The sequence below is a fragment of the Anopheles darlingi genome, chromosome 2 (assembly GCF_943734745.1).
Source record: "Anopheles darlingi chromosome 2, idAnoDarlMG_H_01, whole genome shotgun sequence".
In the NCBI taxonomy this organism is placed as follows: domain Eukaryota; kingdom Metazoa; phylum Arthropoda; class Insecta; order Diptera; family Culicidae; genus Anopheles; species Anopheles darlingi.
The window spans coordinates 18,763,326-18,790,372 of NC_064874.1; the positions used below are offsets into that span (position 1 = coordinate 18,763,326).

The 27,047-nt window shown below is 48.6% G+C and overlaps 2 protein-coding genes across 5 annotated transcripts in view; both read right to left on the reverse strand.

Annotated features, from left to right (window-relative positions):
• Positions 1 to 21,309, reverse strand: part of LOC125948827 (myb-like protein AA) — an 82,006-nt gene extending 60,697 nt beyond the window's left edge. For all 3 annotated transcript variants that reach the window (XM_049675294.1, XM_049675293.1, XM_049675292.1), the window contains exons 1-2: positions 21,140 to 21,309; positions 19,681 to 19,889 (exon numbers count right to left, since the gene is read on the reverse strand). The gene's annotated coding sequence lies outside the window, so the exon portion shown is untranslated. The remainder of the gene's footprint in view (positions 1 to 19,680; positions 19,890 to 21,139) is intronic.
• A 1,419-nt stretch (positions 21,310 to 22,728) lies between these two features.
• The window catches only part of LOC125948876 (DNA N6-methyl adenine demethylase-like), a 63,717-nt gene continuing 59,398 nt past the window's right edge, over positions 22,729 to 27,047 (reverse strand). For both annotated transcript variants that reach the window (XM_049675399.1, XM_049675398.1), the window contains exon 4: positions 22,729 to 26,284. In XM_049675399.1, coding sequence (XP_049531356.1) covers positions 26,201 to 26,284 — 84 coding nt within the window. In that variant the 3' untranslated portion in view covers positions 22,729 to 26,200. The remainder of the gene's footprint in view (positions 26,285 to 27,047) is intronic.

A 27,047-nucleotide genomic window follows, 5' to 3' on the forward strand; every position in this document is an offset into this window, starting at 1 on the left:
GGCCAGACCACCCCACCACCACCACCCGACGTCGCACTCTTGGTGTCTTTCTGGCGAGAGGTGAGAAAGTCAAACCTACCCAAGTCACCACCGGCGGCGACGGCGACAGACGAACGACACAATCATATCTTAGGGAATCAAAGGTAGCAAACCGGGTTAGCCCGGAGTACTCCGGCCTGTCCGGACTGCCAGCTAGCGCCACTCTGCCGCGCCCCCTCCCCTGTGGGAATCTAGGTCACACACAGAAATGGTTTTAGATGGCGAGGTGGTGGCTGAGATGGCGTCGGCATACATTCCACAGCCTCCATCGCGTCTGCCAACCTAACCGTCATCGTCGTCGTCGTCGTGGTCGTCATCCATCGCCAGCTTTCGCCGGCACACGAGTTAGTAACAGGTGGAAAACTTTTATGACCTACCAGAGGCCGAGAGTGGTTTACAAACCCTTCTGTGTCTTGGCTTTTACGATATTACTATTCACTAGGAACCCATTTCCCGCACCCCATGTGGCAGAATTTGTCTTGTCTTGGCACGAAAAGCGGGAAGGGATAATTTGTTCCAGAACGAAGTGACGGAAACTTGTTCCTTCTTGGTGAAGCATCACGTACCGTTGCTGGTGCGGCTGCTGCTGCTTAACAATTGATGCCCTTGTGATTTATGCGAAAAACGGGATAATGACGTTCAAAAGCTTTTCACAAAGCGTATTTGGTTGATTAAGAGTTTGGAAAATCCCATCCAAAAGCTTCTCTACGTCAAAGGTTTTTTTTTTCATCTAATGCGAAAGCGAAAAAGACATTTAAAAAATACCTTGTTCAAGCATTTTCTACAAAGCGATCATTTTTTCGTAGAATTCAATTTGAATTTGCTCCAACAAACCCCATTACAAAAGCTCATCACCTGACCATAAGGTCAACGATCAACTTGTACTTCCTCTAAGTGTCCTTCTTGGGAGTTTGTTATGTTTACACGTGGCCACGCTTACCACCTGGGCATCATCTTATAATGGAAAAAAAACTAAGACACTCGAAGACAAGGACTTACAATTTACAAAAAGCAAAAACCATTCCACTGCACTGCGCTTTATGCCGACAGAAAAGAGGCGAAACAATTATGAAGGATGCACCTCAAATGCTGCGCCCCGTCGGTACCACATTCTACCGCGTTACGCTACGCTTTTCCATCGAGCAGACTAATTAGACACAGAAGCGAAAGATAAAGGAGTAAGACAAGTAGCAGCAGCAAAGCCATTACCGCGCTTGCACTTGCGGGCTACTGACAAGCTGGGAATGGAAAAGAATCCCGTTTCCCGAAGAGGAATGACGACAATTGACAACCGCCGCTTTGTCCTTGTCCTGCTACTCACTAAAGCTTCACTCCTAAAGTGGCCTGTTCTTCAAACGACAATAATGAACGACAATAATGAGAAACTGTTGTCGGCGGTGGTTGAAGATGGTTTTCGGTGTGGTCATTCAGTCAGTGGTCCCTTTGTTGTTCTAGTTATGATGTTTGCCCGAGAGGTAGAAACACGGAAAACGAGCTATTAACAATGCGACAGGTTTACAGAACATTAACTAAAACTCGCGATATTAAGCGAAGGACATTGGAAAGAAAAATCTGAATTTGAAAGGATTGGAGACCAATAAATACTAAAACAACGACACAATTACACCATTGTTGGTCCACCCTATTTAATAATGTAGGAACAAACTAGCCGTCTGTTCCAGTGTATCAGTGATCACGCTCGGTCGCACCAACCTACGATACGATTCATTACTTGGTCTGGTTATGAGCTTATTGATAAATGAGTTTGAGCAAAAATCCGCAGCGTTGCCTCCAGTAGCATAGCTGTTGTGGTAGAAACGGTTGCGATAGCATCAAAGAGCAATTTATTACGGAACCACCACCACCACCATCACCACCAATGCGAGCGATCCGATGAAGCGGTTCACTGCAACGTGGCCACTTGGTAGCGCCGCGATTGGATTATAACAGGCCAGACCAGCCCAGGCCAAGCCAGGCGGAAGGACCCACGGGGCATGGCTTGGTTTCTTGCGGCAGCAAAAAAAAAACGGCAGCCTTCAAAATATGTCTGCAGCATAACACAACGATCCCTTGTACCAACCCCTTTCCACCGGCTGACCGGAGGTTTCCCCGAACCGGAAAGTCTGGCCGTGACCGAGCACCACCACCCCCGAGCAGAAACAATGAGGATGGCGGGTGTTGTGGCCGTTGGAGTGGCTTTTCCGAAACAATTTCCTTTGCGAAAGAGGCCCTTTCTCCCCATAGCCGCACCAGGAGCACCAACTCCAAGGACGATTATGGTAATTTCGCGTGCCACACCGCGCTGAGAAACTGTTTCCAAATTCATCGTCCGCACACGGCGCGAGGTCTGGGTCTCGGTGAGGTCTGCATTAGCGTGACCCCCCTCCGGGTATGATTGCTGGCCGCGCCGTGGTGGTGTTGGTGGATAACTTGGGCGAACTTTGAGCCCGGGCCGGGCCGGGCCGGGCCGTGCCTGGCGCGCATTTGTGGTTTATGATCCTGGAACGAAGATGAACGACGATTCTCACGAAGCCGCACATCACGCCAAGCGGTCGGTGGCCACGCGAACGCCCGTGGAAAGAACAAAAGCAACAACAGAGCTGCCTCATTAGTCGGGAATTTCTTCGACTTCAAAGCCTCGGGTCCGGGGAAAACCGATAGCAACCGAGAGGTGCGTCCGCCTGTGGGTGTAATTTGTTGGCGTGTGTAGAGCATGTTTTCGCTGCAGGTTGCCGCAGAAGCAAAACATTCCTTTTTGTCCGCGGGTGCTAATGTTTTAATTGTTTCTTTGCCTGTGCGGTAAGCGCTACGGGCATCAAAACAGATTCATTTCAAGAGGATTTACGAAGCACACACACGTAATCGTGAGCTTCTTTATTCGCTTATCCATCTCTATGCTTTGAGGAAAAACACATATTTTCCCCTCTGCAGCTCTGCAGGTTGTCAGCAACTCATAAATCCTGTTCCAATTCTACTCAACCACAGAAGCAACAATGAGCACAGGGAAGCACAAATCTAATGAGGAAAAATGCTCCCATATGCATACGGTATGCATAATGAAGCTCGAAGCATTCTTATCCGTCGGCTAGTGTTTGCGCAACATAGTAGCAGGAGCATTACGGGGCATGCTTTTACCACCGAGTAACAGATTACTCGTTCCTTTTACTCCGAACTCCTCCGGGCTGAATATTCATCTGCGTTACCGTGAATTGCTCGACATCCATTGTAGGCCACAGCCGCCCATCGACTACGACGACGGCCACCTCACCCACGTTTAATGCTCTGTTCTTTATTCAATTTCTCTTCGAACACATTATGCAGTAGCAACCGCCTGTCTTCGGTAGGTTCCATTTTACTTGCAAAAATGTCCAAATGCTGAGCCCTGACGATGGTATTGGGCGTTTTGGAAAAATCCACTTTTAGCACGAGCGTGTGCGACCGGGACGGAACTTGGTACGAAAATAATGATTGAGTTTGATTCCTTTCGTTAACGAAGCTCGAACAGAGAACAGAGCAGAGATCAGCCTTAACAGATATTTTGCGCCTCGGCCGAAAGATGCAAACATGTGGAATCACTGATCGAGCCAATTCGCGCGATGGATTGAGTTCTAACAAGTCGCAGCTCACTTGTCGACCGCACCACGTGTGCCACGTACGGTCCGGAATCTTCTTCAAGAAAGCAACGAACCCATTATTCACGATGACGAACGAGAAAAGTCAACGCCAAAGGGAAGGGAACAAAAGCACAACAGAAGGGAGTATGGTAAACGCGTAAGGCAGTACAGCTGACGAGGCATTATTGGATTCATAAGTTGAATCAAACGAAAAGCCGTGCATCACAGGAGATCCACGCTTTAATTGTTGGGCAGCTGTTGAACCCGGCAACTCTTAAAGAGTTACAGCAAGCAAGATCAAACCTGCTACCCGGGCGCAAGTCACTATGTGTGTGGAGATAAGGTGCAAATCTTTTCATTTTACGAGCGGTTTATCACCCTGAGCATGTTACCATTACACGTGCGACACCCTCAACAACCGGGCGCACTGTAACGCTGTTACAGAGATTGCTTTCACCTCAACTACCACCACCACTACTAGCACCTGGGAACCCGGTTCGTGCGATGGTTGTTGAGCAGGAAAAGGGTTTCCATTGCGCTACGGACGTGCGCTAACGTCATCATCATCGTTGCGAAAGAACGGCCTCGCGCCAACGGATACACAGCAGCAGCAGCAGCAGCAGCAGCAAGCGGTCCGGAGTCCGGAAAGCCCAAATTCCTTGAGATGCTCTCGGGGAAAGGATACGAGCGTCCTTACGAGGCGTCGGTCCGACGAGTCGGCCCGTTTATACCGAGCTCCAAAGGAAACCGCTTGGCCGGCAGCAGTAGCAGGCAGCGCGCCAGCGTAGGAAGTGCTTTTACTATCCAAAAGGATGCTATTTTTGGAGATACACGAGAACCGTACGGTACGGTTTATGGGAACAGAGATTCGATTCCTTCGAAGGCCATACTGTTGAAACGAAATAATGTAGTTGGTAGTGATTGTGCGAGTGGTAATCAAATTTGCTGGTACAGTTTTCCATGAACCAGGCGTTTCTTTGCTTAGAAAACATATTTCCATACTCTCACGAAACGATGATCACAATTTCAAACAATCCTTCCGAGGTTATGAAGTTGTACATCAATTAATTCGAAAACATTGGATCAAAATTGATTGATATTGGATTTGTGTTTGTCGCAGGAATGCTCGGGATCTATTTCCTAATCCGAAGAGTTGTCTATCGAAAGCTTTCAATTAGAGATCGAATTAGATGATCTAAAATGCAATTTCATTAACTCGAACACCACTAAGCCACATATCCTTTCCTTGCCACGCAGGTCATAACGAAATAGTATTGCCCGTCACCATAAGCACTTATCCACTTTGCGGTAGGATTGGTAGCGAATAGACTTTCCCTGCGTTCAAGAACGAACCTAGCGTAGATTTGCTCCGACAAAGCATAACAAGCTACAATGGACTATGGAACAAGAGAGAGAGAGAGGGTGTGTGTGTACGTGCAACAGCACCGCATAGCTTCCGGCTACGAGAAAAGGTTTCTTCTTGCACGAAGCACTCAAAGAAGACTCACCAGCAGCCAGCAGTTGCCTCTCTAAAATATGCATTGCGAACCATTCTCCGTCCATCGATCGTCTACAGTTGCAGTGGCCGAGCGACCGCAAACTACTTGAAAATGCAACAAAATCTGAGTTTAATTATAACTACAATCCATCTCCGGGTACAGCTGATCGATCGAGTACACCGAGCCGAGCCACCGGTCGTCGTGGCGCATCATGATCCTTCATCGTACAACAGAGACTGTAGAGCCGGTGCAACGAAGCTTCGCGCCAAATTACAGAACCGTGGGCAGTGTAAAACACACACGATGAGGCAGCACTCTTGCTGCATGCATTTCGTCTTCTATCTAGCCCTTCTGTCGATGCTGCACTACCGTTCACAATTAAGTGATCGAACCCTAACAGTGCGAAGAGAGGTGAGCAAACAATATCATCATCCCTATGCATAACCGGTACACCAATGGATGGAAAATATGAAAACACATTCCAGGGCGATATGATGGCAGAGGTGAAGGTATTAAAATCATAATATCGTCCGTACGGTGGATATCCGTTGTGCTGTGCCATAGGCGGTAGCCTTATGGTACAAACTGATAAGAGAAGGACTTTTGGAAGTGTTCTCCAGCCAACATCATTTCACGCTCTAGTGCGCTCGACACGCAACGCAGAACCAGCAGCGGCAGCAGCAGCAGCTTCCGCTAATGCTTTATCCTTCCATTGTTCCACGGAAAGGCAATAAGCTATAATGAACTGCCCTTAGGGCCTGCAGCCCTTACCTGCTGCAGTCATTCATCGTAAGGTCGCGACTGGTGGTGGGGCCGTGATTTCGTATCCCCACTGCCTATACGCACATATTGCAAACGGTGCTATCCGTCGAAAACACCCCCGGGAGGGGCAATCGTTCGTACAGCCACAGCATGAAAGCTGACCACGAAATGTCAAATGAAGCCACATGAGTAACTGCATCACTCGCTGTCCTGTGCTGCCTTATCAGCGCAGGTCCCAAGGTCCACGAAACACTCCGAAACACTTGGTTGCAGCGTAGTGAGCGGCCATCCGAATAACCATTCGGATCTAATGTTGCACGCGAACACTCGCACACTGTGCTGTGTGTCATCAACCATTCTCATTGTACCGCATGACGACGCCCGACGTCGGCCGACGTCACGCTAGAGGCTACGCTGCATCGATCCATCGTCAAAAACCCCTTTCAGTACCAGTTAGTCAGCCAACCACCCTCTGCGAGTCCGTTCGGTCGGACGAGTTTTGGGGGGCCGAAATGGGAGCAGCATCGGGGAATCGGAAAACTCATTGTTTGGCAGTGACCGTGACCTGGATTTGGTGTGTTTGTTTGTGATGTCAGTTTGTTCCCTTTTTTTCTTTTCCATTTTTTGTTGTTGTTGTCTGCCTTTTTCCCCGTTTTTTTTTTGTAACGCGTCACGCGCAGTTGCCTTCAAGTTGTATTTGCATTTACACAAGACGAGAGAGGGAAGGTTGGAAGCGCTGCGTCTTATGCAACGCTACGGTCCGTGGATCACTGCGATAGATCACCACCAGTCACCAGTCTATCTTTATTGCTCTCGTTAGCGGCAGATTTAACAGGAGATAGATAACGTTAGCTGAGATATTCGAGCGCGCGTGAAACGGGTGGATAATGGCAATAGGAGACGGTTGAATGGCGATGCTTTCGAGATACGACGTCGCATCTACCAAAAAGGGTGGTCCCATGGGTAGGAGGCCACCCAGCGCATACTGATGCCCTGCAATCGATACATGCCGGTTATCAAAATGTAAATTTCACAATCAGATTGAACCAAGCCTTTTCCTTGCTTATGGTGATCGATCGATAACCGCTAGCTATTGCTACCTAGCGGCCATAAAAAAGGGAAGGAAAATCTTTCTCCTACTCTCCCTTTCTTTTTCTCTTTTTTTTTTAGAAGCACAGTAAGCACTGGAAATATTGGATTCCACTCACTTACTCCATCAAGTCGGCAGTCGACAGATATTAAACCGTTTTGTCAAGTTCCATCGCCTAACGGGGGCCCACCATCATCATCATCGCCATCATCATCGCCATCAGCATCGCGACAGCGCAGGGAACCAAGTGCAAAGTCCTGAGGAATCATCATGCCGGTAGCCATTTTCTCTTTTTATTTTCCATTTTCTGCATTTCATTAAACGCATTCCCGCGCGAAATAGTTCATAATCACGGTCCATTCCATCTGCTCCATTCCGCCGGATCACGATCCGGCCACGGGCACCATACGGGAACCTCACAGGACCAGCATTTAGTCACTTTCTGGGACACACGGGGGGGAAAGGGAAGGGAACGGTCCCTCTGGTCTGGCGCTGGTGGTGAATGGAAATTGGTGGCGGTTGGCAAGATGATGGCAAAATGATGACGCTGGCAAACGTTCCGTCTGCCAGCCCGGGGTCCGTAAACGAATGGAAATTGGATAAATATTCGCGTTTTTCCCCCTGGCACGCAATGCGCAGTTAGCCGGTCAGCGGGAAGCATCCCAAAAAAAAAGTGGCCAATAGTAGCCACGTTTTCCGGCGGAGCTTTTCCTGAGCGCTTCCAGGGAACGCTTCTTGCGAATGTACCACGACGAAGACGACGACGACAACGAAGCAGGCGGTGAAAATTGCGGTTTCGCGGTAATCGGAAAAGTCGCGCACTCGGTGAAGGTGCACTTTGTGACTGTTCGGAATTGCGCTGCAGCGCCTGCTGCAACTGCTGCAGTCGGTGAAAAATGAGAGTAAACGTCACGCCGAACCTAACAATTGCTTTCCCCTGGCGTGGCCCCATTCGTTGCTGGCGAGTTTCCAGTGAAAAAAAAAAACCAAAGTGCAATGGGAAATGGTTTAGCTGGTAAAAGTGCCCGGGGAAAGAGGGGCTTTTCTCTACACCACACCTTAACGAAATGAGCTGTCCAAACAAACACGCTATCGCAAATGGAGCAGCGATAATCTTCTCAGATAATTACTTGCGTAAAAGTGAAATGAACTGTCATCACTTCGGATTGCGACAGGGAACAAATTCCTGCGTCAGATTCCGTCGATTGATTTCCGATGATACTACTGTCGGTCCGATGGAACTAATCAAAGGCTCCGAATGGAGGCATTCCATGCACTTGCAACCAGGGAATGCAACCGAAACCGAATGCCACCGCAGCCGATCCAGCTTCCGGTGACAACGACATCAAACGAAAGAGTTCCCCGATGAGCTGTGCTGCCGTCATCCCTAAATACAGGACAGCATTCCGAGCTGCCGAACGGAGGGATGATGGTGGGAAATTTCAAACTAATGAATACCCGGAACAGCGGAGCAAATGGAAAGCCGATGCACGAGGCTGGCTGGCATTAGAATTGATTTTCAATTACATTCTCCACCTGTCGGACATCGAACCATCGCCCCCGGTATGTCTGTCTGTCTGACTGTCTGTCTGGCCCGCCAGACCGCCTACGAGACCGCCGCTGCTGGCACAAATGGGCCAACAATCGGTGTAAAAGGTGTTGTTTTCCACGAAAAACACCTGCCAGCACCAGTGGTGGCAGAGCATAGATGTCGAAGAGGCATCAGAAGGATTGCGAGTGGATTACGAGTGGTATTTGGCACCGGCTTTTGGGAAAGAGCATTCCCCCATCACGCACGTGTGTGTGTGTGTGTGTGTTTTGAGTAATGTCATTTTCATGTTTGAGATTTCCGTAAAATTTCCCCCTTCCAATTTTCATTTTTAGCAGTTAGTTTTGTGTTAGCATTACAGTAACTGATTGTGATCGCATTTCAATCAGCGACTTTTCAATCAGCAAAGGGCGGAAATGTGTTCGTTTTTTGTTACTCTTCACCGTTAATGACTGTTTGCGATGTACTCGCCAAATCATCGCCTCCTCCGTTGAATGATGGTTTCATTTGCCAATATGTTGCCAACCAAGCTAATGTTATCGGGAACACATTTTTATGCTCGAACGAAACCAAACATTGATCATCATTACCATTACACCTCCACCACCACCCATCATCATCATGCCACGGCCGTGGGTGGCAAGCGTTCGATCAATCTTGCGATCGAAGGACAATTTGATTAATTCTACGTTTTGCTTCTCCTCTCTCGTTCCTTTTCGCTCTCTCTCCCTCTTTGGCGCTTCGCCGTTGCTCATACTGCCAACGCGGACGTGTGCGTGGTATCGTTAATTAAAATCACTTAATCGTTCATCCATCATTAATCACCTCCCATCCCCGCCCCCTACCCCGAACACCCACTCCCCTTTGGAGGTGACGTGAAAACTCGCGAACAAATCGGTGAAGCAAAAAAGTTACCAGCAAGAATCGGCGAACAACAACAACCCCGTAAGGGGAGAAGAAGCAACATTCAGCCACCGTAAACACCAAATGACGCACCCAATCCAACGCCCCCACCGCCCACAGCACATCTGCTACATGCCTTGGCCGCCCTACATGGACGTTTGCTCCGGTCGCAGGAAGGACAAAGGGAGAACGCGGAAAGGCGAAAGGAAAAGCCAAGTGAAAAGTGAACGAAAAGAAACACGTCAATCTCGTTCTTTCTTTCGCGCGAAAAATAAAAAAAAAATACTAAAATGCCAAACTGAAAAACGATTACTCCCCATCCCCCCGGAGGCGTCGGTCCGCCGCGGGGGTGTGTGTGTGTGTAAGTGATGGAAAATCAGCGAGCGAGAAAATTCGGAATTTTCGGGAGGCCAGGGACAGGGGAAGAAAAATGAACGAAGCGAGCATAAATATTCTATTAGAGCGGCAAACGCGATTCAATGCCGCGGCTCAGTAGCAGCAGCAGCAGCAGCTCACTTCCGTCAATAAGCAGGTCCAAAATGCTGGTCCACACACAATCCGCCGGTGATGGCGCCGACTAAGGTGTAGCACCGCGGAGGGCGAGTGTCACATTTTCTCACTTCTTATGATCGGCTTCACTTCTGATATTCGCCGCCGGGCTTCTTGTTTGTTATAAACGTATAACGCCGGTGCGCTACTGTGTATGACACCGGAGCAATAGCCATTTTTGGTGGCAGATTTTTCTGCCAAACCCACCACTCCCCTGCAATTGATTTGAGATGCTTGGAAGGTGGATACACGCTGGCTTTTCATTGAACTCCACTCAATGGTTTGCTTGACGTGCTGCGAATGTTGCGGAGAAACGAAAAAAAAAACACGAAAACATATCTTTCCCGGGGGGGTTAGTGACTTCATTTCATGGAGTGACGATCGATAACAATCGATCGCATATTCAACAACAACCAATATCCTTACCAGGCAGCTACACTCCATGCTCCCTGGAATGGCATTCCAACTTCGACGCTAAAGCAGCTGATATCGAGCTGACCTAAACATCTTCGAAGAAGAAAAAAACACCGGAAAAGCAAACAGGTTGGCACTTCGGAACCGGGAGGACTCCGGCCAGCAAAGGTGCCAGCCAAGGGTCACCACCCTCCTGTCAAACCAATACAATTGGAATCCTTTTTCTTTTTCCCTATTTTCTTCTTCTGCTCTCGCCCCTTCCAGACCAGATTCTTTTTCTGCTTTTTCTTTCTTTTCCGCTCCTGACCGTGGCGGCACAGGAACAGAGAAGTAATTGAGGGGAGTCGTAGGGTCCAAAGATTTGGGTTCGAAGGTCGAGTTCATTCGGGAAAATCTTCCTTCCGTTGTTCAACCAAAAGGAAGAAGCAAAAAGGGTGATTTGCTGATTGCTGAGGTGGAGTTTAGTAGGGTCGGTGAGAGGAAAGGGTAGGGTGGTTGTTACCACCAGAAAGGTGACACTGTTTACTGGGAAATTGGTTGACTGTGAAAGCGCCGTTTCCTTCCATCGCCCCCACCGGTCCGCAGACCGAAAGCAATAGTTGCACGGGACAAAAGGACACTAAATTGCGACTTTATCCGACGGGTTTGTTCGTAAGCGAGTTGAGCTGTAAGGATTGAAAGGACACCTGAGACGGGTACGGGAGTGGGGGAGACAAAAGTTGCTTCTTTGAATCCGCAAAAATCGATTCACTCCTCAAAGGGAATATTTAAAAAGGCGAGAAAACCTTGCTTGCTACCGAGCAAAGCCGGCAAAACGGCGGCCAACCCGTACATCTACTTCACTGTCACTGCCTGGCCCGGTGTCGACGGGCCCGGTCGTGCTGAGTGCTTTCGGACCACGCTCTTCGCTCTTCAATATTCATTAGGCCCTTTAGTATTAGTATTGGAAAACGGATTTGAATAAATATTTATTCAGAAAAAAGCAACGAGCAGCGCGAGCAGCACGGATTGTGCCATTTCGGGTCCAGCACCATGGATTGGCCATCTCCGAATCTTCCGTTTTTTTTTGGTTTCTTTGGTGTGCGCACACAATCCAAACAACGGGCACCGCCGGTACGGTACCGAAAAATGTGTCTAATTTCCAAAAACCTTAATCCAACAACGACCAAGACGGCGACGACGACGACGACGATGGCGATAAAGTGTCTTGAGGTGTGTGTGGGCCACCGGCAACCCAAGTGAAGGACGACCCCTAGATGTGCGTCATCGTGCTAGCTCGGGGTCTCAGTTCCTTGGAATGGACACCCACAAGAGCGAGGATCTGGCCTGGCCGCACGAGACCATCTATTTGTTCTGCTCCGCCGTCGGATGATGCCTCGTTGGCACCAAAGACCAAGTTTTAAAGCATTGGTCCCACCCATCGCTCGAGCTGACCAGCGTGGCCATCAGCGCCTGTCCGTTGCTGCGAAAGGTTAAAATAGAGTGGGGGAGGCCGGCCACTGGCTACTCCCTCGCTAAAACTTTCTTTGCGACGATAACGAAAAACACAAAAAAAAACAACAAAGACGTCAACCGTCTTCTGCTGCGACGCCGGTTCGTTGGTTGATCGAGTCGACGCGTGAAACCACAAATTGTGCACCAAAGGTCGGAGGACAACGAAAAGTCAACGAAACGGCTTCCAAACCACCGACGAAGAACCCCGAAAGTCCGAATTGTCGGTTGCAGTCGCGTCAAAACGACGAATCCCAATTAGTAGCCGAGCTGCTACTGCTGCTGCTGCCGCTGCTGCTGCTGGTCGCCTAAGCTTACGACGAGCAACGACGGTCAGCGCAATCAGCGACGAGTAAACACACTCCAAACCGTCAGTCGCTAGTCGCCAGTCGCCAGCGGATCCCAAAAACCACGCGAGATGCGAACCCAAACTTTTGCTCCTCGTTCCAGCGTCTTAAAGCGACGGCGGCGTCTAAAACGGGACGGGACACTTCTCTGGCAGTGGTACGAGATTATGAGACCGTCGCAACGGTCCCGGTCGCTGGGGGGTTTAATAAGACCGCTCACCGCTTCACCACTCCACCGGCCTCAATTATACACTAAATCGTTAATCGGATTTGTTTTATTGGTTTCTTGGCTGACGAGGCGCTAAGACGAGGAGCAGCAGCAGTAGCAGCTTTTCATTATGCCAGCGGCCAGAGGCAGTGATCCCTTTCGCTGGCGAATGGAAGCAATTGCCTGATTGAAGGGCATTAACTGGACTGGAAGTGACATTTTGCCACCGAAAGGGGACTCGTCGACTAATCGACTTTTAGTGATTGGATTTTCCCTTAGTTTATGGTAAAATGTGGAGTGAAGAATGCTGCACGTGGGCTACAAAATGATCAAGCAGGCCCTGACCTGACCGTAAACCAGAAGATAAACCACGAAATCGGACCCTTTTGGGGGGGAATCTGGTTAAAAGATGGATTGACGAAAAGTCGCTTTCCACGCGCACGCGAAACAACGGACAACATCCAATCCACGCTCACGACGACACGATCTGTCTTACGGTGACAGCGTCGCTACATGTTATCGTGTTCGTCAATCGTCGGCCCTCCTCCATGGCATCTTGCCTCCGGGCGGTACGACGTTGTGTTTGCAGCTGAGCAAACTTTCGTTCCAGCGACACTGTTGGCACATTTCAAGGCGAATGGAACCTCCGATCTTCGATCAAACCGACGGTAGCCCTGCTGCACATAAGATAACACCAAATAGACACCAACCAGCAATCCCACCCGGGGGAATCGAATACCGAAGCTGAAACGGAATCAATCACCTGTTCCGCCGCTACTGATGACGGAAATGCTTGAAATTCCTCGGGAGCCCTCAGGGAGCATAAATGTCGTCGCGAAAGTGCCCCTAAAAAGCGACACGAGCCGGCGTGTGAACCTCAAACGATCGTTGGCGGCGATAACATTTCGGTGGTTGTTTCGCTTCGCAAAATGTTTGGAAAAATAATTAACATCCCTCGCCAATCGATGCGTTTGCATAAAAACGAGCGGGGAAAAAAGCGGAACATTACATAAAAACCTCCCAAAAGTGGGAGCGAAGAGGAGGAGTTTGCCCAATTTGTTTGGGCTCGATTGCGCCGTTCACCGTTCACCGGATGGATGTTTGCCAGTTCCCGGTACAAATGCACAAATTGAGTCAAACCAATTGCGTCAACATAGCGACGACGACGACGACGACGACGACGACGAGAGGCCGGTACACGCGCGGTACTTTTGTGTCCTGTGTGCTTGTGTATCATCGGTGAACAGTACATTATACACACACACACATACACCGGGAACGACCTTTTGAACGGGGATGCCACGGGAATGTCAACGGAAAATTAATATTCCAGTCACTCACTGCTGCTAGCGGCTGATCTGGTGTCCAGCTGGTGGAACAAAAAAAAACCAAAACAACTGCAAAAGCGAGCAACCTAACGGTATGTAGTCTACATCCCCTCCCGGGGGTGGTCGTTGGATTTGGATCCTTACAGTTCATCTGTCGTTTTGTGATCGGCCGTAGGATTGTTGGAGTTCTTTGTGTGTTTTATTTGTGGAGTTTTTTGCTGAAAGAAACCACCACAGGACCACCCCTCTCCCGGGCTGCATAAATAAATACAACATCTTTCGGGAGGAGCGAAAGAAGATGACAACAAAAAAACAATAAACTTTCGAACGGAATGGACCGGACTCTCGGTCGTTTCCCAAAATCATGTTTAATGTCGAAGAAATTATTTGATTCTCCCCCGAACTCGAGATGATGTCCCGGATGTAGCCGCGGGCAACAGAAGCTCCTCTTCTCCGTTCTCGGATATTTCGACCAAAATTCTAATAACTGTCCATCAAAACGATGAGTCTATCGATGCCTTGTCTATGCTTTGGGAAGGCTGCTCAGCTGCTGTACCGGGCAGGTGAAGTGGTCCGCGAAATTGCAACGAAATATGAGCTTCCAGTCACGATGACGATGATGATGCTATCGTACCAACAACGGTTGAACGAAACGGCCACAGCGAGAACCGAGACCGAGGTCAGGAAAAACAATTGAACACACACACACACCGGTGCCGGAAGATACGAAATTTTCCGATCCGATAGTCGCTCGGACGGATCGTTTCCGTTCGGCGCATCCTTTGCCGGTTGCTATTGCTCCTGGTCATGGCATAACATCAGCATCAGCAGCAAACAAGCAACGGACGATATTCATTCATTTGGCTGTTCCGGCTGTTCCGGCTGTTCCGGCTGTCCCGGGAACCCCTAAGGGGAGCGCATATTGTGTTTGTGTTGGTCGACTTTTAATATCCGAATACGATTTGTGACGAGCCGAGGTATGGTCGAGTGTGTTTCAACGATTTCCGGTTCAATCGGAAAGCATTTTGAACGGTGTGGACATATTGCCGGAACAGCTAACCAACGGGAACCACGGGATACCCGGTCTCGGTCTCGCAACGTTGCGAATGCACCACCGGGTAATTTGCAATAAAATGGCCTCTTTTGGGGGGCGCATTGTAAACTCGACGGTAATTAATATGGGAATTGCCTGGACGCGTCAAGAAAAAAAGGCACATTAACGGTGGGAAAACGCTAAGTGGCCAACCGAAGTGGAAGGTGTCCGGAATGATCAATCAAAACCGGTCACTTAAAGGTTCATTTCTGCTGCTGGTGGCTAGAGCATTGTATGCGGCACAATAATCGGCTGTGTGTTTCTTTAAATTCTCATAAAATTATTAAACAATGCTGTTGCTGCTGTTGCTGCTGACCATAATCAATTAAGCGGCCCAAATCCAATTAAGTTGATAAACGGTGTAATCAAAAGCTTGTAAATAAATCATTTTGGCGGTTTATGCAACACCAAAAAGGGGATTGTTTTCGCCAATCAAATCAACCAGTAACAAGGGGCTTAAAATGTTTTTTAAACAAGCAAATTTTAAACAACATTCGATCGCCGTAGCGAAGGCCAATCGAATGATGCCGCAATGTAATGATGTTAATTGAATTGAATGGTCAACATGCCGGGAACGAACCACAAAATATCCAATAAAGCCTTCGGTTCTCCTGCGCCATCGACCGATTGGCCGAAAACTCGAGGATCGAAGTAAGGCATTGGTGGAAAAACAGCCAACTCCCAACCCACTCTCCACGGTGGCCACGGATGTCCTTTCACACCTTTTTTCCGATTTGGACATTTTCAATTTCTCCTCTTTGAAAAGATTTTATAAAATAGCTCGACGGCTATGCTATCAGTCCATCCACTTCGCTTTTTCTCCGTAATATTCTCGCTATTTTCCCACGAGACACGCAGTTCAGGGCAAGGCTTTCTACGACAACAGAAGCCCGCGGGTACACTGGTGTGCCACCGAAATTTTCGGACCTGAAGTGGTCATTTATTTACCGCCAACCGCGTCAACCGGTAAGGATGGATATCATGCGGGTATTAAAGGAGAAAATGAGACCCTCGGGAGTTGGTGGAAGGAAAGAAAGTGTCCTGCATCCCCTCCGTCCGCGTGTGAAACGTGTTGCGCGTAAACAGGTGCGATCACACACACACACGCGCGCGCGCACTCCGGGACCGGAACGTGATCCGCATCCGATTGGCGTTGTTCGAGGAAGGACTTCTTTTTGAGGTTTTTCTTTTTATAAATTTTACGACTCCCTCGCCGTGCCGCACCGCGCTGCTGATTGCGATTGTTATGGGATGAAGTAGTCCTTCATTAATACGGGATTACTTCATCATTTTACGTTAAAGAAAATACGATATATTTTTTTATTGACACACTCCACGAGGGTTCTCATCTGTCGTGTCGTGATCATCTCATCCACGAAACCGGACCTGGTAAACCGTAAATCGTATCGTTTCGGGGGCTTTCCAAATCGTTACAAATGCGGGGAAAGCTACCACCGCAGCATACAGCGGCCCTACCGAGGCCATCGATACGACGCGACCGATTAATGCTAATGTGTCAAGAGCTTCGAGTGGTTCCCGATTCCCGTCGATCTTCGTCTTCGCCGGTTTCCTGCTGTTGTTGTGTCGTCTTTGGCGACGTCGTGTATTGTCACACGGCCATCGATCGAGGTGAAAGCGTCCACACCGGTGGTGGTGGTGGTGTTTGGTGAGACCCATGTTAAACATAAGATTGAGGCCGAAAACGAAGCCCGTCGTCGACAGTTGACAGTTTCACTTCAGTTCGTTGGTTCTTCGGCGATGCAAAGTATTTATTCTCTCCTCTCTGGTCGCTTCGTGGCACTTGGGAAAAGGGATTTTTTCTCCCCGAAATTGTTTTTCATCTTTTCGGCGCCCGCCAGTGGAAACAGTTGCGACCAGTCCCGACCTCTTCTTTTCATCCAAAACCCATTCAGCCATGTTGGGGGAATGGCGCCGTCCGCGTTGGTATATGTTTCATTTCACTGCCACATCAATTACGCCATTCGCGTAACCATCGCAACCTGCGGTCAACAACATAGCAACGCAAGGCCGCCGCCGCCGCCGCCTCTGTCGTGGGGAGGTTGTTGAGCGATAAACAAATTTTGCACGCCTCACTGCACATCGACCACGCGAGGATGATGATGATGGTGGCGCAGTGGAGGAGGAAGAGAAGGAGTGTAGGGAACCTCGGCAACGCGGCACCGCGGCCATTGGCCTTGGACAGGCGCGCGCGCGTACCAATCGGAAAAACGATCAAAGGCTTTCGCGGCGATGGCGTCGCAACAACGCAACAATGCAGTGTTGTTCAGCCTCAGGATCAGCGAACGGACGAACGAACGGAGCAGCGAACGAGTTTTTCCATTTTCATTCCAACAGCGCATTTAAATGTCCAAATTCGTCGGTATATGTTCGCCTCCAAAAGCATAAAGCTATAGGAGCTCAGCGACGTGCCGGACGATGTAACGGTCGCCACCCTGCATACATCCTCGGTGGAACCGGCCCAGGCCCAGTCCTAGGCCCAGGCCCAACATACTTGGGAAGGCAAAAACTCATCTCGCGGCCTCGCTCCGTACAACACGCAACAAACGTCCTCGCGGTGGACGGTGAAGACCGGCGAGGGTGCGAGGTGAACGGGAGAAGGGGTGGCGGACAAACTGGACAGACAAGTTCTCGGCGTGGTGCGTGGAGTTGGTGGTTGGAAGCCAAACACGTTCGTTGCGCTGCTTCTGCTGCTGTTGCTGCTGGTGGTTGTGGTGGTTGTGTTCACCTTTAGGTTACTCTCTCCCTCTCTTTTACGCTCTATCATGATGCGTAGTTTGTCTCTCTGTCTGGCATCCCACCGTCCTCCTTCCTTTCCTACCTGTTCTTCATCCACGTTGCTCTTTGGAGGCCCCTTCGTAACCGCCCGGAATGCAGTCCACCAGCCGCACAGCATGCAAACCCGCAACCGAATGTGTGCGTGAATGTGTGTTGGTGACCACCTACGTGTGTGTGTGTATGTGTGTGTCCGTGGCGCGGTTCTTATGTTCCAATGATGGAAAGGAATAACAAAATGAAATCGAGCTCGAGGCGAAACAAACAACAACACACAGATACGAGGCGGTGGTTGTGGTCGACGATGATCATCATCACCATCATCATCATCATCCTCACACACCACACAACACACAACATCGTCACCAGGGCGAGGAGGGACCATGAGCATGGCGACACGGAACCCTTCTTCCTGCTGGAGGAGCATAAAAAGCGTTTAAAAAAAAAAGCCCCTAGCATAGGGTCCAAAGGGGTCGCAGCCGATGGTGGTGGTGTCCAGACACAACCGCCGCACGCGAAAGGAGGAGAGGGTGGTCGCGTCGTCGCTTGGCATCTTCGATCGTCGTCGTCGTCGTTGTGCATTCGAAGTGAAACGGACTTCGCGATGGGGGGAGGTTGAACGTGCGCGCGCGTTGGGCTTAACCCACACCAGTACACACAGCAACAACGACCGCGGGTTCCCCCAACGATCGATCCTGCTGCTGCTGCTGATGATGATGATGATGACGATTTGCGGGGTTTGTGTCTTGGGCTTGTGCGTAAAGTCTCGCCGTTCTTATGCTGAATGTCGTGGCAGAATTACGCGGAACTGGAAGGATTTTTCAACCCTTGTCCAGATTATGAGAATCTGAGCCAATAAAAGGTGATAATTTGTATTTTCTGACGTCCACACTATGCAATTTTGATGCCAGAAATTTAATGCCGCTGCTTTATCAATTTTATCAACTAAAAATGGTTGGTGGACTTAACAATTTGTGGCATAATTCGATTTTTAAATTGAATTTGAACCGTTGAGCGAATTGCTAGCCCAACACATCTGACTCAGATTAGTAGGCTAGTTACCTTACTCTCGGTAGCCTACTTTGAATATCAACCTCAAAGGCAGCGCGCCAAAGAAAATGCTCTTGCCGCTAATCAACCGAAAACCACCACCGAACAAACGACAACCGATCGAACATCAGGGCTGGTGGCGAAGGTACGACAGTTATGTTGCCTCTCATCGCCTGCGCCTTCACACACACCCAGCCCGTTTTTATGCTTACTTATGCTCTTTTTGCCAGCACGAAGCACGCGATGACTTTCGAACAAGCGCCATCGCAACGGTCTGTCGTCGTCGGCGGCGGTGGCGGCGTCGATGGCATTTTTTGCACGATAATGGTGGTGTGCGCGCGCGTGGCGTGTGCAGAGACATAGAACGTGACACCCCTCTCTTAAAAGCAGGGCCTAGCCCCCCAAAAATCCAGCGCATAAACACACAACAAGCCATAAAAGCCCCCATTCCGAACGGATCGACCGAATGCCAGCCAGCGAGCGAGTGAGTGAGTTAGGTTTTTGGGGACCTGGACCTGGACCTCACTGGACGAATGTTTTCCTCGAAGGAGAAAAAAAACACCTCAATGCACGCCATTCTCGACCGACTGAGTCACACACAGTCATTTCAGACGACGGCGCCATTCTCCATTTGCCAACCGAGAAACTAGTTCGTCGCCTAGCGGCTCTTAGCTCTTGGTCAGCGAACGGCACCCCACATTTGGTCGTGCTCTGGTGTTCGATGGGGGAGGAACGAGAGGGATGGGGTGACGAATATTTAATGTGTGTCACTCACGCGGCACCGGTATACATCCAATGCGTCATTTCTCATGCGCTGCTCGTCGATGGCGTGGTGGTGACTTGTGAATTCTCGCACCAGCGACCGATGGCCAGGAGTTTGGAAATTCCAATGAGTCCCAGCAACACACCGAGGCTACTCCCCAATCGAAGCTATCCTTGAATTGCACTTACCTTCAGTTGGTAGTCGGCGCTCTTTGGGCTGCTCGTTGATGGACAGTACACGATTTTTGTAGTAGGCCGAGACTCGAACGACGAGGGGCGTAACAGAGGTCAAAACAAACACTAAAACATAAATCACACACCGACAAACACACGCACACACACACACACGCACGTATCCGGTTTCGTTTTCAGGATATTTTAGATTTCGATTTAGGCCACTGCACGGGAACGGGGAAAATGAATGGAAAATTAATTTCAAAAATTAAATCCCGCTTTCGATGCCGGAAATGCGGCCAAACAGGAGGCACGGCTTCAATATACACACAAACACTCACACACCCACACTCCGCTACACATACACACGCATTGAAACATAAATATGCTTTCTCACTCGCGCAAACATGCAACACTTCTTTCAGGCCTTTCTCCCTTCTCACTCTCTATGACCCTCTGCGTCAACATTTAGTGCCCGGAGCCACCTTCGCCGCCGTAGCCGCCGTTGCCGCTGCCTCGTTGTGTACCTTCGCCTTTAACAACCGGACAGCACAGACCAGGCACGGACAATAATGCCGACGACCCCTCTTTTCCCGGTGTACCGGACACTTGTCAAGCACACGAGGGCACGAAACATAACACAACATTCGGAAACCCACCAGCTTCACTCCTCCCTCATCACATTCATATGCTTTTCATATGCTGTTTTGCATCACGCATAAGGGCACACCCGTGGTACCCCCGGGGACAGGTAGGCAGGGGCAGGTTGGGTTGGTTGGTATGAGGCGACTTGTCGAGGAGTCGGAGAAACGACAGTGGTCTCAACGACTTCAACGATGCACTTTCGAACTGACACCCCGAGAGAGAGAGAGAGAGATGATTATCGTTGGACACCTTCGTCAACAATCAAGTGATTCTGGTAACCCGGTAACCGGTTCACTGCTCCACCTGATGATGATGATGATGATGATGATGATGAATGGTAACTATGCCACACACAATGGAACCATCGAGAATTCGATTTTTCTTTGGCCACAAAAATTGCAACAAAAAACCGCTGGAAAACAAACCACGAAAAGCCCACCTGACCCTGGGCTGCTGCTCGGCTCTGTTTGCGACGCCTTGAAGATATGGACACACTGACAACAATGCCGAGCAGAATTTCTCGGCTTTTGGGGGCCGAAAGGCGCTGATGATGATGGTGGTGGTGGTGGTGGATCTGTTGAAGCTGGCTTAACGGCCGACCGCGTTTCTCGATACGATGAGCCTGCCAAACACCAAAACCCACACACATCCACACGGACAACAGCCTCCCGCTATTCAGAACGCCGGCCACAAACACGAGCAAACGCGTTGTCTGTGCGCTTCTTCTTTTTCGCAACTCCACGGCATCACCTGGTCAATCGCGGATGCAAATACGGATGGGTGGCACACACACGCGAGAGATGCGATTTCTATCAAAACTTATTCTTACGTTTTGATAACGGCCGGTATGTTGTCAGGTGTTTGATGCTTCCTGCACGATAACGAACACTTCAACACGCGATACCGAGTGGGATGCTGCTGGAGAAGACGGCCACTAGCAGGCGGCTGGCTATCACTGAACCGTACCGAGTGTCGCGGGCGGTCGTGGATCAACCTCCTCACCGACCAACGAAGCAACTTTGAATGAACCACGTGGTCGTGGCGCCCGAACCCGAAACCGGCGAACGATTACGAGCCGTGCTGCTCGAAAAAGGGGTCCGAAGGCGCTGGTTTGATTAAAAAATGTGTTGTTTTTCATAATAAATCGATTATTAGGCTTAACTTAAATTAAGTGCACTCCCAGTGACCAACCATATTTACTTAAAGTTACTAGATAAACTAGGGAAATGATCTGTTAACCTGCAGGATTAGTGTTTTAAGAATGAGCACGTGATAGTGGAATTGTTTTGGCTTTGGTTTTGGATAGTTCATATCTTCTTTCTCTTGTTTTATTCTTCTTTTATGAATAAAAAGAAATTGCTACGTTCCTGCTCCCACGCAAAAAAGACGGATCGTTGCCGTTCGCGTAAAGCTTTGGCGATCGCGTAACGCATTTGTCTATCGCGTAACGCTTTTGGTGATCGAGTAACGCATCTGCCGCCAAACGTTAAGCGAAATACAGGGCGCTGCCGTTTGCACCAAGTTTGCTTACGGTGCAAGTGAGCATTTATCTCATCATTTTAAAAGGATTAAAGACCCCCAATCTCCCTTTTTGGAAATCACGGATCCGGAAAAATCCCCCGGAAAACCCGGAAATCGAGCACTCGACTTCGTTCATCTTGCTCGACTTCCTCGTGTTCGAGTGAATTGTGTTCATTCAGTTCTGCTCGAACGTAAGATGTTGCTACACTGCGCAGAATATTTTCGTTGCGATATCGTAATTTTAATATCGCAACGAAACGTCACATCTATTACCGGAATTCGTGTGTGTAGAGACATTTAGGTTGAGATCAATTTTCTACAGTGAAACGCACAAACAATAACTTAAAACACAGAAGGTGTACATTATTCATAGGAACTATCTTGTTCGATGCTGTTCCACAAGCAAACATTACTGCACTGAAGTAATGCTTTTAATTTGAACCATGAAAAGCCGTGGAAGCCGTATAAATACGTATTTCTTTTTTCGTTGTGACAACATAAAAATTGGGGCACGTGTAGAAACAATCTAATGAACAAATCTGCTCGATTTTCGCGGTTCTGCTAGAATTTCTGCTCGATTTTACTTTATGTCGAGCAGTTTGAATTAAACGTTAAATTTCAAAATTTTAAATTTTTAACAGCTTTTTGAGGTACTTTTCACGATTTTCCTGATGTGCTGTGATAGTAAAAAAATGAACACACAACAGTCTAAAACCGTATCTTATTCTGTTTAGAACCACTTCAATTTTATAATCTCAAATGCATGCTCAAATGTACCGTTATGGGTTTCTTGCTGAATGCACCTAGTAAAAAAGCATAAGAAAGTTTTTACCTACTTAAAAAAAGTCATCATCGGTGGTACTCTGGCACAAATGAAAAAAACATCTCGGGCTCCTCTTTTAAAGAATTATATTTATTTCTCAATCATTATTGACAGATACAGTTTCCAACAACTACATTAGCACTTACATCGCTCTAGATTGCGCTAAAGGGTACTTCTCGCTAAGGCACATGGCTCTTACCGCATTCGAGCGCCAAACAGACGTCAATACTGGGGCGCAATGGGGCGTAGCAATTTCCTCTGCATTAATTAGATCAATCGCAGTGAATCTGCTGCGCTACTATTAACCAGCTCTGAAAATCGGGCTTTTCCAGCTTCGTCAGCTGGAGGTACAGTAATCCTAACCAAATTTGCTAACCTGCGTTCCTCGTTGCGATCCTGCCAACTCTCCAGCCTGATCCCTGGTAGGGCCGAGAGTTGGGCCGCTTAACCGTAATGTCTTAAATTCTTGAAGTAACTCATGAGGAGGCATAAATTTAAGCACCTTTTTTCTCCGTATCCGTATCTCTCGTGCTGCTCAGTGTGTTCGTTTCTGTGCTTCTTCTTTCAAAAAAATGAGATCAAAATTCTACATCACAGCCCTCTTAACGCCAAAAGCACGAGATACGAAAGTGAGAATGAAAGGGATGTTGGGGGGGCGGGGAAGGAATGGGTAGAAATGGTGGGAGGTATAGTGAGCGTCAGGCGGGTTAGCAAAAAGTCCAGCTCCATTTGCGCTGAACAATAGCGTTTAGCTCACCATGTCCAAGCACTTTGCGTCCCGTATGTAATAAACACGGCCGAGCGCTCCTATCCCCGAGGAGCAAATCGCTGTTGCACTGTCGGTAAATTATTTAATAATCACCACACACAAAAAACCTTATCTCGTCTGCTCCACCGGTTTGCCTTCTCTTTTGTCTTCTTAGATCGAAATTATACCGAAACATTAAACAAACAAAAAATGTATACTCCACACAGGGCTCGTACAGTAAGCTAGTATCTAGTACATTTAAAAGAAAACATCGCGCAAGCACGGAAGAGAGCATCGATGCCTGCCTTCCACTGCTTTCAGACGTTCTGAGATCAACTCTATAATTCGCTGATTTTCCTTATCGTTCCAATTTGCACGTTCGCCCGTTTTCCACCATCACACGCCACGCTGCGCGCGCACACACACACCGCTCTCTACTAACCATAATGCCTATGGCCAGTAGCATCTGGGATGGCGCAGGGCAATGCAACTGGCGAAGAACGTCGCCGAACGCCGAAAACGGAAGATAAGAAAGGGATGTTACTAATAAGAAGGATAAAAGCAAATGAAGAATGTTACAAAAAACGCAAATAAAAAAAAAATGAGAAGGAAAATTAAAACAAAACAAATACAGCAACCAATTGGTGGAAACAAAAAAGAAAACGTAAAATCTTTGGGCACCCTAACACAGTGAGAATTTTCATTTCGCAAAATATTTGGATCTCTTGTATCGTCCTCGTCGTCGCCTCCGTCGTCCTGTCGTCGCGCTTCTCTTGGTTGCTTGCAAACGTTGCTGCTACTGCAACATTTGCCGAAGGGGTTCGCTCGGTTCAATGCGGTATGTATCCTCTAAGGCACGCTAAGGTGACGAGCGTCCCTCTATTGCTCCGTTCACGCTCAGGATAGGTAAGGCACAAAATTAAGCTACATTCTTGCGCTGCGGTTCACTTATTTCGAAGTTAAAATTGCTCTAAGTTGCTGCTATCTGCGTTGGCACTGTTCTTTCACTGTTCCTGCGCTGCTTCCGCGCCGGCACGCCAGCTACAAATGCTGCTTCTTATCTTTGAGAGTACAAGTGGATCTTTTTCTTCCTTTTGCAGTCACGTTGTTCTGCGCTACTATTTACCTAGCTATGGGCTAACTCATTCACTAATGCGCTACACTACATATATGATGCTACACTTCTGCCGCGATTCCAATCCTTAAAGTTATCGAGTTTCCTCCTTCCGCTTCCCTGCATCATGTTGGCTGCCATTGTGCGATACACTGATATGTTTTTGGTTACTGATACGAAGAAGCTACGTTCGAGTTTTGGTCTCCAAAAGCTTTTGTAGCTCATACTATCGAGCGAAAGATAGGGATAGGGAGAGAGGCAGAGTGGGAGAGAGATAAAGAAAGAGAGAGAGATCACCTGTTGAGTTCGTCCTGAAATCTGTTTACGTTGGTTAACTATAAGCCAGTAAGCCATATCTGAACACCATCACTAGGCAATGCGGGACGTAAAGGACGTGTGCGCTTGGCTATGGTTCGACCGAGTCGTACGCTCTATTCTGTTCTGTGCGGGAAGTCCTTTACGTATTAATGCTAAATGCAAACTGAGAGTCAGAGGGGGGCTGGACAGTAATGCTGAAGTTTCGGATAAGAGATCTACCAGTGAACTATAAAAAAAAAGTATTGGACCATCCGTCTGTCATGTCGATTCTGAGCCTACTGAGAGCAACAGCCACCCGAAACCTGCATCACTGGTTTTCTATACCCTGAAGCCTGAAAACATTGAATCTCAGCGAACCGTTTTAGCTTAATACTGTTATTACATCTGTATCTGTTCCTCTTAAGTGTGCTACTGACAACGCCATCAACGGGGCATCAACGGAAAGCCATCACCCATGAAAATGCACCCAGCAAAAATGACAAAAAATTAAAAACCTTAATCTATGGTAAACTCATCGTAATGATAAAATGAACATAAAACATATTGGGACGTAAAAACTTACTAACGATGGAAGCTCATCGCAAAACGGATGCATCTTCTGTCGGGCCCCCTTTCCCTGTTCCACGCAAAACCGTCCTTCGGTACATCTTTTCAAGATATGAATGCACGTTTGATGCCGTTAAAGAAATGCTACGCTGTCTGTTTTCTTCCCTCGTCCGCTCGTAAGGCATACGGATCCCCTTAAGGCAGCAATGGCCGAAAACCGGAAGAACCACTAGCAACTATTTGGTTAATTACTCGTGACCCGAGATCTGAGACCAATATGAGAATTTCCGCTGTGCTTTTCTGTATCCTACACTGTATCTACTGTACCGCCTGTCTCTCCGTTTCTACAGAAAGCGCGTGCTTATAATTATGATTGTAATTTTACCATATTATCACGGTTCGGTTTTCCTTTTTTCATTTGCATCACGGATTGCATTTGCTTATGTTTCCCCCCTGTCCTGATCGCTCCTAGCACGATTCTTACTACCTTACACCTACACCACCCAAACGCCTAGCTATGGAAACTTTGCTGTGCATTTTCTCGCCTCATCTATCGGCCAAAAATTTCATTTTGAAAGGTGCTCCAAGTAGCATCGAGCCCCAGAGTCCTGTTTACCGGCCTTTTAGTTTTTTGGGTCGATCCAGTTCGCTCGCGTTGATCGCCTGCTGCTTTCGGTTGCTATGGTTGCTTCCATGTTTGTGTGTTTGTATGTGGTTAACGGCAGACGTGATCCGCTTTCCGGACTGAACTATCGATCGATGCGGAAGGTAACGATCGCACCTAGGCTATGTAGGTGTGCAAGCATACATACGGCGGCCTTTACCGAGCGGCCAGGTAGCTGCACCCGAGCACAATCAAAGCAGCCGTCACAGCCACCTGCCACACCAACGGTTTGTCCATAAACTGCACGAAACGGGAAAGAAAAATGGGAGAAGAAAGGAGAAAGGTCAGTTAAGTTTTCGAAAAGCGTTTAAAAATGATGCAAAACATGGAGCTGTTGCTGTTGCAAGTTCTACGAATCGTCCATCGTCGCCTTCCTCCCCCAAGCATGTCACGCAATCGAGGATTATTCACCCCACCCCACCCCATCGCCACCGGTGCAGCAAGGTGTCCGTGGTCAGTTTGCTGGTTACACGACACGATCGAGTAACGATCACTTTCTTCGTGGATGACACTGCAGTAATTCCCTGCAGTAAAGGCAATGCTAATGTGGGTCACGACACGAAAGAGGTCAGCTCGCAGAAGATGAGAAGAACAAGAAGAGCAGTGCAAGCGAGAGGCAAAGGATTCGCACAACCAGTGCTCAGCAGCACGGCCTGTCCCACTACTGACCGCAAGCCAGGCATTATCAGTAATTTATCCTCTCCGTTAATAGGTCTTCGAGCCGTCCGTCAGCTTAAACCACCGGAGCCACACGAGGTGACCGTGTTGTGGCACTGTGTCGATGAGATAACACACCGATATCGTGAAAAACACCTAACCTACATACGGTACCGGTGATGCTACGATGCACACAAGGAAGGATGATGATGATGGTGCTACTGCTGCTGCTGCTGCTGCTGCTGATGACGACCATTTGCAGACAATTATGGCTTCGCGTTCTTATCGCGCATTTCCTGTTGTACGCAGCGTGAATCGTGGCGCGTGCTGCCACACGGTCGCGTGC